At 40.3% G+C, this 15,630-nt stretch overlaps 1 protein-coding gene across 1 annotated transcript in view; it reads left to right on the plus strand.

Moving 5' to 3' along the window:
* The window catches only part of CDH26 (cadherin 26), a 29,327-nt gene extending 22,854 nt beyond the window's left edge, over nt 1-6,473 (plus strand). The window contains 5 exon segments of the mRNA XM_039912887.1: nt 974-1,116; nt 2,394-2,627; nt 3,604-3,825; nt 6,208-6,338; nt 6,459-6,473. Coding sequence (XP_039768821.1) covers nt 974-1,116; nt 2,394-2,627; nt 3,604-3,825; nt 6,208-6,338; nt 6,459-6,473 — 745 coding nt within the window.
* The last annotated feature ends 9,157 nt before the right edge of the window (nt 6,474-15,630 follow it).

The following is a 15,630-nucleotide window of genomic DNA, read 5'->3' on the forward strand; positions in this document are numbered from 1 at the left end:
TCTAGAGAAGCAACGAGACCTAGTGGATTGATCATGGGCCTGGGAGGCAGAAGGACCTGGGCTCTGATCTTGGCTCTGCCCTTGTCTGCTGTGTGCCCTTGGGCAAGTCACTTAACTTCTCTGTTCCTCAGTTACCTCATCTGTAAAATGGAGATTAAGACTTCGAGCCCCATGGGGGACAGGGACTGTGTCCAACCCAATTTGCTTGTATCTACCTCGGTGTTTAGTACGGTGCCTGGCACATAGTAAGTGCTTAACAAATACCACAGTTACTATTATCATCATAAGGATGATAAAAGTAAGAAACAGTTGCTGGTCCCTCCAAAACCTTACCTGAAGAGTTTCAAAGAGGAAAAGGAAAAGAAGAAATAGAAGGGGGAAGAAAGGAAACATTTTCTTTTTAATACCTCTGTCGGATCTTGCATTCACTGCAGTTTAAACCCTTCAGGCTAAGGCTTTTATCTGAACCTGTAAGCAGCCTGCCCAAAGTCCTTTTCCTCAGTAACATAGAACCCAATCATAGTTGACAGCTGGTAGGCATCTAGCCAGGCCTTCCACTCCCAAATGGCAGCAAGACTGCATGCACAATAAACATACTATAAAAACACAAGGCTGTTTACACTGTATGCCAGTAAACATGAAACTTCCCCTTGATGCAGTCAACAGCCTGGTTCAAATGGTGTATTTTGCTGAATCACCATGCCAGGAGTGTCCTGTTTCACCACTTAGAAAACAACTCCCACATCTAATAGTCCTTCTTGAAATAGAGTGCTCCTTACACTGCTGGTTTTCCACTTCATTTATTTGATATTGAGTTTTCAAAACTGACAAAACTGTACCTCTCATGGAGTTTATGAACACTGCAGATTCCAATATTACTTTTGGTAGTAATTGTGGGCTTCTAATGTGATTTTATGGCTCTCATACTGTTATCTGTGGTTCATTTTTTATGTGCTGTGCTTCCTCTTTCAAGATACAAATTAGCTCACGATCCAGCAGGTTGGGTGAGAGTAAATGAAAGTTCTGGTGAAGTGGTTACTGAGAAACAAGTTGACCGGGAATCACCTTATGTGAATAATAGTATTTATACCATCATTGTTCATGCTGTTGATAATGGTAAGTACTGACATAAAAGTTCAAAGATGCTTTTTAACTGTGATTCCAAAACAGAAGAATTCAAAACCATGAATCTTATATTTCTCGAGTACTGTGAGGATTTCTGACCAGATCCAGTGGAAAGTAGGAGCAAAAAGAATACATTGGCTACCAAGTGTATCGTTTTCCTCTCATGATGAATTCCCTGTATTTCTGTAGGAACAAAATGACAAATCTATTTTATAAGAACAGCATTAGGCAATTATAGACTCCACAAGATGGGTTTTTTTCAATGTGTTTTTAGGAATCTTTCAGAGTGAATTATTCATAATAAATGTTGAGTCAAGAAAGTTATTTTGTACAGAAACAATACGTTAAAATACATGGATGAAAGCAATAATTCCAGGGCTAAAGCTAGGTGTGTGGTACTTAAACTTGTTTTCAAAAAAGTAGTAGTACCAGGGGTTTATATTGGCTTTGTAGTTATGATTATTGGATGAAAGAGAGGAAAACAATTGTTTGTACTGAGTGCTTGTGATGTGCAAAGCACTGATCTAAGCTCTTGGGAGAGTACATTTTTTAAAATGGTATTTTTTTTTAGTCCTTACTATGTGCTAGGCAACGTACTAAGCACAGGGATGGATATGAGTTAATCTTGTTATATACAGTCCCTGTCCCACATGGGGCTCACTGCCTTAATCCCCATTTTACAGATAATGTTACTGAGGCACAGGGAAGTCATAAATGATTTATTCATTCAATTGTATTTATTGAGCACTGTGTGCAAAGCATTGTACTAAGCAATTGGAATTGCTATATTGCAACAAACAGACACATTCCTGCCCACAATGAGCTCACAGTCTAGATTTACCCAAAGATAAGTGGTGGAGTTGGGATTAGAACCCAGGTCCTATGACTTCCAGGCTTGTGCTCTTTCGACTAGTCTTTGCAGAGATGGTAGGCACTTTCCCTCTCCACCACAAGTATACAATTTATAAGGAGAAGGAAAGATGCTGGGAATTTGTACTCTTGGGTTTTATAATGATTTATAGCACTGATCAGAAATGCTAAAGTTTATTTAACTAAAGAGTCATTTTTGAAGCTCACTGTGGGCAGAGAATGTGTCTGTTATATTGTTTTATTGTACTCTCCCAAGCACTTAATACATTTCTAAGTACACAGTAAGAACTCAATAAATACAATTGACTGACTGATTGAACTGCCCTTAATTTTGCTCTCCTGTTTTTGTTGATCTTCTGACTTTCTAACTGTCCGTGGTGATTTGTTTTCATTCTGAGGCGTTCCTCCGGAAACGGCAACAGGAACTTTGATGCTTTTCCTGTTTGACAAAAATGATAACTCACCTACTCTAATTTCTTCTTCTGTGGATATTTGTAAAATGGAGGAGATGGGCCCCATAATGGTTAAAGCTGAAGATAAAGACTTACATCCATTTTCTGGTCCATTTACATTTGAACTGGAAGATGTCTCTGGAAATATAAAGGACACTTGGAAGCTAGGGAAATATTATGGTAAATAATTTTCCTTCAAGTTCATTTAAACAGGTTTTATGTATTGCTTGTGAAGCTTTAAATTGGTCCTTGTGACATTCACTTGAGCTAGCCCTACTCATGAGATAAGCATTGAGCTGGGGAGGGAGAAACCCCGAAGTTGTTAAAAGTGTAAAACCTCATTCCTGGGGGTCCTACCTTTAGGGAGAGCTGATCTCCTTAAAAACTAGGTATTTAACTGGTTCAATCAGAGGAGGAAATTGCAAAAAAGATGTAGGGACCGTTAATTAGCAGATGAGGAAAAAGACCTCTGACATTTTAAGTAAGGGAGGAACAGAAGAAACCTCCAGAAGTTAGTATACGAAGGAATGAGGCTTCCTCCCCAAAATGGTGGGGGGAAAAGTGATTGTGAGGAATAGTTTAATGACATCCACAAATCCTGAGGAAAGGATTCAGAGGGCATGAACCTGGAATTCCCTGACAGGGGCATCAGAAACAGAAGCTCATGAACCAGAACTGTTTGTGGCGAGGCGGATGAAGTAAAGGTATAAGAAGGGGAATAAATGTTAATGCTAGAGGAGAACATATTAGATAAAATGGATGTTAGAGGGAGCAGGTGGATTTTGGTGGCCGGAGAGATGTATTTGCCTGGGAAACTGGCAGTTGAGAGGAGAGATGAGACTCCTCTGAGCTTCTTGCAGCCAACTTTGGAAGTTAGAACATCTGGCTGGATTGTTTGGAGCATTTAACTGAGGGGTGCTATTTTGGAGAGTCTTTGTGGAGACTCCCAATTTTCACCCATTCCTGGAAAGGAAAAACCCAAGGGATTAAGGGCTTTGCAGACTACTTCAGGTATCCAAGACCTCATACCCTGGCTATTTTGAGTGGAGAAAGGCTGAGCAGGCCTATTCCAGCACTATCTTTTTTTTTCTTTTCTGATAGTATTTACTCATCTGTGTCTGTTTCCTAATGTATAACTGGATCTTTCTCTTTATAGGTCATTCAGTTGAACTTTTGATATTGAAAAGCCTCCCAAAAGGCATTTACCCTGTGCCTTTCAATATCCAGGATAAACAGGGTCTTTCTAACAAGCAGACTTTGTATGTGAGAATATGCTTCTGCCCTGATGGACATGCTTGTGAAGAGCAAAAGGACCCTATAATGGGGGTTGGTGGAGCCATCACTGTTCTTGTTTGTGCATGTTTCCTGGTATTGGCAGGTTAGTAAACAACTGAAGTCTGCAAGCCTCTTCCTTAGTGTCACCTCTTTCCATTATTTCACAGGGGAAATTCCATCATCATTAGCAAACACAGTCAAAGATCATTCACACCCAGCTCTGCACACTTCAGTAGTGGAGTGTCTAGACCAGATTCATATCTAGCGGTAGCAGAAAATACCTGGTCAACTCTAAGTCTAACAACAGGGTCTTGTTTATGTTGAGGAGAGCCTGGGACAGCAGACATAAAGTGTTTGGCAGTGACTGGAACCTTTCAGAAATGAGCTTTTGAAGCAGTCCAATACATAGTAGTCTCGGTCATCCTTAGGCAATATTGTAAACCCCAGAGAAGCAAATTTCCAGCCACTTCAGGTTTAGGGCAATGAAGTTCTGATTTGGACTGCCTTATCCTTTCCTACAGTGACAAACTGTCCTACATTGTACTAGTATATATCTAGTGAGAAGTTGAAGAGAAGCCAGCGAATGAGAGAAAGAGCAGTCAGAGGGGTAAGAGACAACCAGCTGAGAACCATGTTGGCAGAACCAAGATATGATAGCATGCCAAGGAGAAGGTCAAGTGTGTCGAAGGTGACCTAAAAGGTTAAAAAGGATTAGCAGAGCATGAGGTTCAATTTGGCTATGAGAAGGTTTTTGGGAACCTTGGGGAGTGCAGACTCAGTGGAATTAAGGGGATGTAAACCTGACTGAGGTGGGTCAAGGAAAGAACTTGTGGAGTTTGAGGAGTTGGACAAAAATGGGGAGAGGGAGATGGGACATTAGCTGAAAGGTGCTGGGAATCCAAAGAATGCTTTTTTAGTATTGGGAAAACTACAGCATGTTTGAAAGCAGATGGGAAGGAGCCATGTGAGGGAAGAATGAGAAAAAGTGTTTTTATAAAAGATGAGAGAAAATGGGAAAAGTGGGACAAGTACAAGTAGATTTAAAGAGCAGTTGTAGAGGAAGCTGAGAGGAAGCTGGGAAGGGAAATAGAGGAGAAGGGAGTAGTGAAGGGGAGAGTTCATAATAATAATAATGTTGGTATTTCTTAAGCACTTACTATGTGCAGAGCACTGTTCTAAGTGCTGGGGTAGATACAGGGTAATCAGGTTTCCCACGTGAGGCTCACAGTTAATCCCCATTTTACAGATGAGGTAACTGAGGCCCAGAGAAGTTAAGTGACTTGCCCACAGTCACACAGCTGACAAGTGGCAGAGTCAGAAGTCGAACCCATGACCTCTGACTCCGAAGCCCAGGCTCTTTCCACTGAGCCACGCTGCTTCCCATGCCTGATGGTTTCTCTTTTACCAACAAAATGCTTGGCAAATTTATTAGGACCTAGGAAGGGAGGTAGTGTGGACACAGTGGGTTTCAGGAGGAAATTAAGGACTCTTGTCTCACAAGTCTATCTGCTTGGCATTAATCTTGACTCATCTTTCTCCTTCACCGTCCCCATATTCAGTCACCGATTCCAGTCGGTTCTATCATATCATTTCTAGAGTTTTCTCCCTTACCTCCATCCAGACTGCTACCATGTTGACCAAGATCTTACCATATCCTGTCTCAACTACTACTTCAACCTCCTCATTGACCTTCCTCCTTCTAGCCTTTCCCATCTCCAGTTCATATGACAGTCTACTTCCTGGATCATTTTTCTATAAAGAAATTTTCAACTCACATTTCCCCATTCTTCCAAAACTTCCAATGATTATCCATCCATCTCCACATCAAACTAATTCCTCATTATTGGCTATAAGGCACTCAAGCAACTCTCTCACCTATCTCTCTTCACTCCTCTCCCACAACAACTCAGCTCTCACACAACAACTCAGCTCTCACACATTCCTCCTCTAATATCTAAATACTCTACCTTGATCACATCTCTCTTACCTTTGTTCCCTTGCTCATGCCCTCTGCCTTGCCTGGAACTCTGTCCAGCCTTATATCCGACAGACCTCCACTCTTCCCATCTTCAAAGCCCTACTAAAATCATATGCCTTCAAAAGGAGATATGTGTTCTCAAAGACAGGGTTCCATAGACTAAGAGGGGGCCATCTGCAATGGAAAGAGGTGCCAAATATGTATTTACTTTGAATTTCATAATGTGATTTTTGTGTCACAGTCTCTATATTGCTCATCTATAATTTGCGATAATCTGAGTAATTTCAATAAAATACATACTATGGCCTTGGTTCAGGAATCAAACCACCTTTTATAAAATTGTCCAGTGGACAAGTTAACTGAGTTAAAATAATTCAACTTAAAATTCTGTTTCAGGAAACAACTGTGTTGTAAGTCCAAGGGCTCTCTATATCTTGAAACCAATAGTGGTTAATTAGTGAGGAGATTTTTACCTTTTCTCTTTTTTTCCTTCTTTCCTTCTCATAGTAGTTCTGCTTTCCCTGTTATGGTGCCATTTTGGGTCAAGAACCAAGGGGACTCTAGTACAGATACCCTATGATGAAGGAATACAGACATTAATCAAATATAACATAGAAAGTGAGAAAACGTTGTCACAGGTAAGAAAATGTTACACACAACCTTTGGACTCCTTCAGGGTGCTTATGTACTTTGCCCTCCATTTTCTAGGATTGAGGTTTCTTTTTCATATGACATGAATATTGCTTTAGTCCTTTCAGTCTCCACAACAGTGATAGGACTTTGATAGCTTATGAATGGGAAAGAAGTGGAGGATTCTGGGCATATAGTTATGGGCACACTTTATTGTAGTATTTCCCACAAATCTTAATTTCCCGAGCTCATCAATGACACAGTGTGCTTCATGACCTGTGACCTCAGTTAATGAAGCAACTGATTGTGTAAAAAGTGGGACAGGGACTGTGTCCACCCTGATGATCTTGTATCTATCTCAGAGAACAGTGCTTGGCACAAAGTAAGTGCTTAAGAAAGATTCTAAAAAAAACACAAAGTCCCCAAGGGTTTGTATCAATAGTGAGCTCACACTCAATTATAGATGCTGAGGAAGGCTTCAAGAGATGTTTAATTCTACAACTGCAAACTGCACCCCAACACAGCCAGCCAGATATCTCTGAATACAAGTTGTTGGCCATAAAGAACCAATTAATAGAAGGCAGACTCATAACCTCCTCATAACCACTACTGAAAAAACAACTCAAGCACAGGTCTTGCTTAAGGTGGAAAAAGCTAAACAAAAGTCCCGAGCACATAGGCATCCAGGACATCCCTGGCCCGGAAGCTGCAAAGTCAGTGATGTAATCTAGTAGGATGTGGTTGTCTTAACACCCCTATACAGGAACACACTGTTCACTATAAAAGAAGGAGTAAGAAGGGGATCCCTAAATATTACCCACTACAGTATCACAACTGGTGAGCTTTAAACCTTGTAGAAACAGACTAGAGGGCCAGGAATAAACATAAACTTACCAAACACCAAATAAGGATACAGATATGCAGGTAGCAAATGTGACAGTAAAGCAGAGAACAGTCTTTATATGAGTATAATATGGAAGAGGCTGTCAGTCACCCATTCATCTTATCCTTGTACTCACAAATTAAACTTCCCCATTAGAAAGTCATCTCTGAAGCACAGAAGACAGCTAAAATAGGCAATTATGCATGAAATTAAATAATTATATACTTTCTTCCATGTTTCATATTTCATACTGTAAGATTTCTGAGATTCTACCCTGCTTCAGTGACTTTGCAAGCAAGGGAAAATGTTTACTGGTCCTTCAAAAAAAATCAGCAGGCCCTCCCTTCAGGAAATATACAAGTAGTAAAATGAATCAAAAGTGGCATCCTGCACTGTTCTTTCATAAATTGTTAGTGTCTTATTCCAGTACTAATAGCAATGGCATGAATTCAACTTTGTACTTTGCAAATGAGAATCCACTCACCCTCACCATTCATCTCAAATGAGGAGGCTCTTTCACATCCACTTGCACACCCAAATTCATTGAGACTATTTGAAATGAAAATAAATTAATCTATGCTAATGAATCATTTGGGATTGCGGAAGCGATGAATTCAAACCCTCAGGAAGCCTGCTGATGAATTTGAATTTTTCATTCAGTGGATATTCTATCTATGGAGGAAAATATAGTGAATGTTAAATCATTAATGTTTTTATTCATTTGATCAGTAATTCCAGTAAATTCCTGTTTCTTTTCCACCTTGCACCCTTCTTTTACCATGTTTCGTTCCCTTAGGTGTGGACAGATTTCGAAGATCAGTTTTCACCACAACCTCTCTATTCAGTTACTGAAAAAGGAAAGCAAAACACTCAGGTAGCTAAAACTTATTTGCCTAAGTATTGCAACCTTAATTGTGAACTCTGTTCTGTTTATACCCTTTCAAAAATAAACTCCAAGTTTAGGATGCTAACTCAAATACGTAATTTTTAGGAAAATAATTAAGGTACAGCTTCAGAGTTGCTTTAATAAAGGTTTACATGATCCTTCCAATTTTTAAACCTCTTATTTTGTGTAATGCTTAAAACCCCATGAAATTGTCCTTGGGTGAAAAATGCTCATGCTTGATCCTGGAGATTAACTTCATTATATCTTCATAAGTAAGCAGTTTTATCCTCCAATCAGATCTGTGATTTACCCAGAGATTATTCTTGAAACCCAGATAATTAAAAAGTAATTTGCTTTCTGCAGACTACAGACCACATGATGTGCATCTGGTCAGAAATGCAATGTTCTAATGCTCAGAAGTCTACAGGGATATATAGAACAACTGAAAACTGCTCATTGAATACTGTTAAGGAATTAAATTCTTTGATGGTAAATCCATCACAAATAATGCATAGGCTATGTGCTAATTCTAAAAATTAAAGGTTTATGTTTCACAGTCACATAAAGGCATCCGGGCCTTCACTGACTTGATTTTTTTTTATAATCGGTAATTGTTCAATTAAAACACTTTATTTGGTCTTTGCTAATTATATTGGATTGCAATTCAAATTGCACTGTATACCACTTAAAAATCTACCTTTGAAAAACTAGCTTGTTCATAAGACACTGTCTTGACCTAATTTCTCACCTGCCATCACTTAAAAGGTGATTCTGATTGTTACTGTATCTGCTGTCATAGCTCCTCACAGAAACAATGTCAGGTACTCTGACATGAAGTGAACAGTGCTCTGGTTTTTGTGCTGAGAAATGGACATTTGGATTCTCTTGGTGTGTCTGGGGCTTGCTATTCATCACCACGAAGGGCCTCAGAGGGACTCCACACTCACTATATGGTTCCCCAGGCCCTATTTCTAGTCATCACACATGACTAGGTGATCTACCTTAACCATGATTGATACAGATCATGAAAAGCCATATAATACCAAATAACAGTATTGGAGTTGATTGTACAGGCCAGCCCTACAACACAACCTTGAAAATGTGGCTATATATAGGGTATAGTTTCTTTTCCCATAGACGTACAAGGGATTTCTTAGATTTCATTCCAGGTCCAGGCCCAACATGACAACTGGACTCTAAAGGTGAATAAAAATTACATTATGAAACTTTTTCTGCCTTCATTCTCCTCTTGTCCTCTTTCTTTTTCTCCTCTAGCTCCCCAGTCCCCCCATGCAATTTTTTGGTTTCAACTTTATACACAGCAACAACTGTTGCTCCTAAAAGTAGCTAGTCACCCCTTCCCTCTCTGGTCCCATCTACTGATAATACACTAGGAAGAGAAGACAAAGGGAAAGGGGTATCATAGAGGTCCTGGCTTGTGGAACCACAGCAACAGCTGTTATCTCCACCATATTCTGGCTTGTCTGTGTTCCCTTTCCCATGGTTGGGCATTGGGAGTGGAGATGTGGGCCTACCAGCATGTCCCTTGGGGAACATGATCACGGCAAGAAAGGACCAGCGATGGACATCTGGTATGGGATGGTGGAAAGCGGGCTCAGTTTGGCTACGTTTGTGGTGGTAACAACAGCAGCGATGACTTTCAGTGGTGCCAGAGGCCTGACATACAGGCTTTCATTAGCATGCTTTTTGTTGTAGATTGTAGCACAGAAGCTTGTGATATTTGCTGCGCTGGGATTGCACATGTCTGTGGGATTGATACTGCTGACATCACTATTTAAAATATATATATATTGGAGCACAGAGGGGCTGTTGAGTTCAGAGCGCAGGAAGTTGGGCAGGAAAACTGCTCTGACCAGGGGAGAATGGGGAGGGAGGGAGGTGAGGAGGTAAAGGAGGAGGAAATTGTTTTACTGAAAATGATTGGACCTAACACTGTGGGCTGAGTTTATGGATCCTGAATTGTGTCAGCAGTGAATGCCAGATATACCTCCAATGTGCATATATATTGAATGGCCAGAACCTCAGGTAGACCTATATTTTATTTTGGGTTCTTTTTTTTTTTACTAGGATGCAGATGTGTTTTCAAATTCATCTTATGCATCAAGTCAAATACATTTTAATTCTAGAGCTCAAGTAAATGAAATCAACTCCATTATGCCTGCAGGGGTGGGGTCCTTTCTTAATTCAGGATGGGAAAATTTCCATACCAGCCATTTGGTGGGTCTTCTGGTGAGCACCCAGGGTTATTCTATCCAGAAAACATAAATATGCTTTTGAGCAAGCTGCCTCCCTACAGTCCAGGAACCCTAATAACCTTAGTAATAATCAACTCTACTTATGTTCCACAACACATTTCTTTCTCACACCTTCCAACGCACAAATCTCCCAAGTAAAAACATATCAAAACCTTTTTTTAAAAGAAGACAATTTTTCCTCTATTACGTTTTAATGAAATTCTGTTCAAGGGAGGCAGTGGGATCTAGTAGAAAGAGCATGAAGTTCCAGCTCTTTGGCCTATTGTGAGACAGTCGGAAAGTTACAACCTCTCTGGAAGTTAGTTTATTCATCTATAAAGATAAAATATTCTTTCTCTCTCTCTTCCCCCCGCCCCACCCCCTTTGAGAGACAAGGGATGGTATCTGGTTTGAGTATCTTATATCTGGCACTTCAGACATAGCAAATGCTTAATAAATGTCCTAATTATATTAATTAAAAATGTAATATGTTTATTCCTAAGGGGTATGGAAACATGGAAAAAAAGTTGTGAAAACATTTGAAAGGAAATTTGAAGTCTAAATTTGCATTGTTTTATAAGCCTCTCACTGCCCTCTTTCGGCTGTTTGAACTATTGAACATTTAGTATAAAAATCAACAAAGGTGATATTTAAAATATTTTAGCAGCATACTGTTTTGTATATGAACTAGTAATTTCCTTGGACCAATCACTTTAGCAATCTTTTTCAATTTAAGGGTACTGACAGACTCTGTCATGCAAAAGGGTAGGAACAGCTTCGCTGCTGTTGTAAGCGCAAAAGAAGTACTATACTATGGAGAAAAAAAATACCGATTTGTTCACAAACAGCTGGAGCAAGTTTTAAAGTTTGGGTTTCTTTTTAATGATTTTAAAAAACATTTTAAAACACATAATAAGCAATATATTGGGTATTAAGGGCATATAAATCCCAGTTTTTAAGCTTCTGAGTTTTCAAATCTGGAATTCACATTGGATCCTGCTCCTGCATTGCCTTAAGCAAGTCCTCAGATTCTTCCTACAATTGCACGATCAACATAATTCTATGAATAAACTGCTCTTCAAATCTAGGGGTTAAAGAGAAATTCACAATTGTGAAGTACTGTTACTGCTGTAAATGTAGGCCTATGTCCCAGAGCACACAGCAAGGCTTGTAACTGCAAGCTTGGTCATTTTTATCTGTTGGTATTCAGGAAACAGTGACCCTTCTCTCATTAATTTCCCAAGTTTTTTGGATAGGTAGTAAGCTTTCACCAAGGATGTGATTTTTTTTGAGGTCAAATTCACACAGATAATACCAGCAGCTTCTTGTTCTTCTTTGGTAGTTAGCAGCAGAAGGATGCTGGTTTAGTTGCTTTTGATGCTGACTTTTCACCTATCCAGGAAATCTAACATGGCTAAAGACACAGAGATACTGTTTTATCCCCTATCCTATTTGCTTTACTATGTGATACTCCTTAATGTATACATTTATGATGATCTGTGATTGTAATTCTGACCCCTTTGTTTTGCAGAACTCCATTAAAGGTAAAAGCAGTCTGGAATCAAAGAAATTATTTGAAATGATAAATGTGGGGGACGTGGTGATGGAAGTAAGGAGCTACTTTTATTTTACATTTCAAGTTTTCAGTTCTGCATTCATATACTGTTCCCTGCTCTGCTTTTCTTACAGTTAAAATCATTTCAACTCTTTTTTTTCCCCCAAAACGAATGGAATTTAGTCAGTGAAATCATGAGTGGTCTGAGTTAATTGTGCATTAAAGGAGCTATTAGAATGTTGTGCCCTCACTAGATATGCATCCAGAAATCTGAAAATTTCTTAATGTGGACAGATGGAGCCACTGTTCTGGGGAAACATTTACAAGTACTTTGTAAACTGGGGAGATTTATAAAACTGATTTCAATTTATAGGTAAGAATGTGCTACAGTGAACAGTGATAGTGGAGCATTCATTTTCTATAAGTTTTCTGTTCTATTTACGATTTAATGGTCCTATAAAATAACTGGGTATAAAAAAGTGTTTCCCTGCCACCTCTGACCCTGGAAAACTTTTAGTGACCTCCAGATTCAAATCCTTAAAGCATATGATTGCAGCCACAGACTCATTTTACCGGGTCCCAGACCAGACTCAACATGTTCAATTCCAGCAAATTTGGTTAACAGGTTCTGCAGATGTGGGCTGAGAGGCATGCACGTTACCGTGACTAACTGGCGAAGACTTTTAGTGTTACAGGAAGATGTCATCTCACAGGCTATATGAAATTACCTGATTTACCATGACTCTAAAAGGTAGTGGTGTCTTTGTTAACGGAACTCAGTTGCTTTATATTTAAGAAGGGGGGGTCCGAGGCTAGTGAAATATTAAGTTTTAGATTAAACTTAGGGTTTACCAGTGATTGTACGTTCTAACCTCTCCTTTGAGGGTGAGCTGATTCACAGAGAAAAATGAGCCCTGGGAAATGACTGCCCCAAAAGCAAGCAAGTTAAAAGAAATTTGGGCACAAATTGGAATGGGAAAGCAGCGGGGAGGCTATTCAGAAATTTCCTCCACTAATCAGCTGTCTGAAGCTTAAACAAAAATGATAGTTAACTTACTTTGGCATTGAGCTTGCAATTGGGAGCCTATCCAAAAGCTCATGTCTCTTTCCTTTTGCTGTCTTTGAGATTGAGGGACGGCAGAAGAATGGCATGTTCTGGAACACCTATGCTTAATGACTACAAATCCGGTTACCTTATATAGGATGAGTATAGGGTCCAAAGATTGGGTGCCGGGGGGAGAAGAGTTGCAAAGAGGCAGGGCCAGAGAGGTTCAAGGCATGGCTTCAGGGTATCGGGGAGCGGAATAAGAGAGAGTGAAAGACAAGCAGTGGGAAAAGGGTAAGGGGTGGGGGAATGAAAAATAGGAGGGGCAAAGGGAAATGCTGCTCTAGTAATAGTATTCAATGACTAGTCATGGTATTCATTAATTCATGCAATCGCATTTACTGAGCGCTTACTGTGTGCAAAACACTCGACTAAGCACTTGGAAAGTACAATTCGGCAACAGATAGAGACAATCCCTGCCCAACAACGGGCTCAAAGTCTAAAAGGGGGAGACGGACAACAAAACAAAACAAGTAGTCAGGCATCAGTACCATCAAGATAAATAGAATCATATATATATGCACATAATTAATAAAATAGAGTAATAAATAGAATATTTACACAAGTGCTGTGGGGAGAGCCCCCAAACTGGTGCACTGCATTGTACTAAGTGCTTGACAAAGTATAACAGCAGCATGAAACAGGTTCCCTGTCCACATGAGCCTACACTCTAATGGGGAGCATTATGATATTTATAAATAGAATAATCAGAATGAATAATTGACTGTACTGTTGAACACACATTTATGTGCAAAGGCTGAGGATGGCTATATAATATGTGATAGGTGGATGTTAGCGATTAATCAGTGGAGAATTAATAAAGGAGGGAAGGAGATACAGAAGAAAGGGAATAAGAGAGAAAGGGAGGAAGGGGGAAAAGGGACATGGGGCAGCACTCACCCCTTGCCTCCTCATCACTTCTGCCAGATGTCCAGATGGAACATGACTCAAATGGGGCCAGTTTATCCAAGGTCAATCCCATTACTTTTAATGAGGCTGGGGTGGCCTTGGTGTTAACCTTAGGGGCTCTGGCCCATCCTGGGCCCTGTCTCCTGCAGGGTCATCGGGCTTAAGCAAAGGCAGGCTTGACGGCCCAGAACTGGCCAGTTGAGCTGAGGCTGCTGCTTTAGAGAAGCAGCGTAGACTAGTGATTAAAGCACGGGCCTGGGAGTCACAAGGATCTGGGTTCTAATTCCAGCCCCACCATTTGCTGTGTCAAGTTGGGCAAGTCACTTAACTTCCCTGCACCACAGTTGCCTCATCTGTAAAATGAGAATTAATACTCTGAGCCCCAGGTGGGACATGGACTGTGTTCGACCTAATTACCTACCCATAAGATCTAGGGTCAGGCAGTCACAACTTCTATTCTCTGTTCCTCTGCCCCAAATCCAACTTCTCATCTGAAATGCTCTTCTGACCAATGTTTTTCCCTTTAGTTCTTCATGATATAAATGTCCTGAAGAGCCTAAATCATGTGATAAGACATCCTGAAAGTTCTGGACTGTTCCACTGAAATCTCATCACCTAACTATTCAAACAGTCAATCAGTCATTCTTGTTGACGTCTTATTGCATGCAGAGTATTATACTAAGCTTGGGAGAGTACAATATAACAGAGTTGGTAGGCATGTTCCCTGATCACGAGGAGTTTACAGTCCACAGGGGGAGAAAGACATTCAACAATAAAATAAAACTGTGTACATTAATGACGTGGGACTGAGGGTGGGGTAAAGGTTAAAAATCCATGTGGGCCAATGCAGAAGGAAGTGGGAATAGGAGAAATGCAAGCTTAGTTGGGAAGACCTTAGAGGAAATGTGATTTTACTAAGGCTTTGAAGGTGGCAAGAGTGATCGACTGTCAGATGTGAAGGGGGAAGGAGTTGCAAGACAATGGGCAAGGTGTTGGCAAGAGACAGATGAGATCAAAGTATAGTGAAGTTGTTGTCAGAGGAACAAAGTGAATGTGCTGAGTTTTAGTAGGAAATCAATGATGTAAGATAGAAGGGGGCAAGGTGATTGAGTGGTTTAAAGTCAATGTTAGGGAGTTTCAGTTTGATGGAGAGGTGAATGGGCAACCCCTGGATATTCTGGGGAAAACAGGGATTGAACATTTTTTAGAAAGATGATCTGGGCAGCAGAGTGAAGTACAGACTGGAGTGGGGATGGACAGGTGGGAGGGAAGTCAGCAAGAAGGTTGATGTGGTATTTTGAGACCCAGAGTGCTATGCAATTTGAATTGAGCATTCATAGAGCAGTTCCCAACCCAGATCCTGCAAGCCCAGGACCTAAAGGGATTGAGGGCAGCTAGAGATGGATTTAAGCTGGGGAGAACAATATGACGAGGCAGCCCTAATTCCTGTTTATTTGCATTTTTTTCTAAAATTGCCTGAGAATGCCTACAAAAATACAGAAATGTCTTGGTCCAAGTAGGGCTTTTACTAAGCCTGCATCGTTCTCCACATATCAGAAGGTGAAAGTATAAGAACTGGGTATATTTCCCTTGAGTCTGGCAGAGGGAAACTAGGTGAGTTCTCAACATCACCTTGCAATGCTTCCAGATAGCAGTGAGGTTTCTAGGGAAAGATTACAGTTTGTCTCCTTATCTCTTGTCTTCCTC

The sequence above is a fragment of the Ornithorhynchus anatinus genome, chromosome 8, assembly GCF_004115215.2.
Source record: "Ornithorhynchus anatinus isolate Pmale09 chromosome 8, mOrnAna1.pri.v4, whole genome shotgun sequence".
NCBI lineage: Eukaryota > Metazoa > Chordata > Mammalia > Monotremata > Ornithorhynchidae > Ornithorhynchus > Ornithorhynchus anatinus.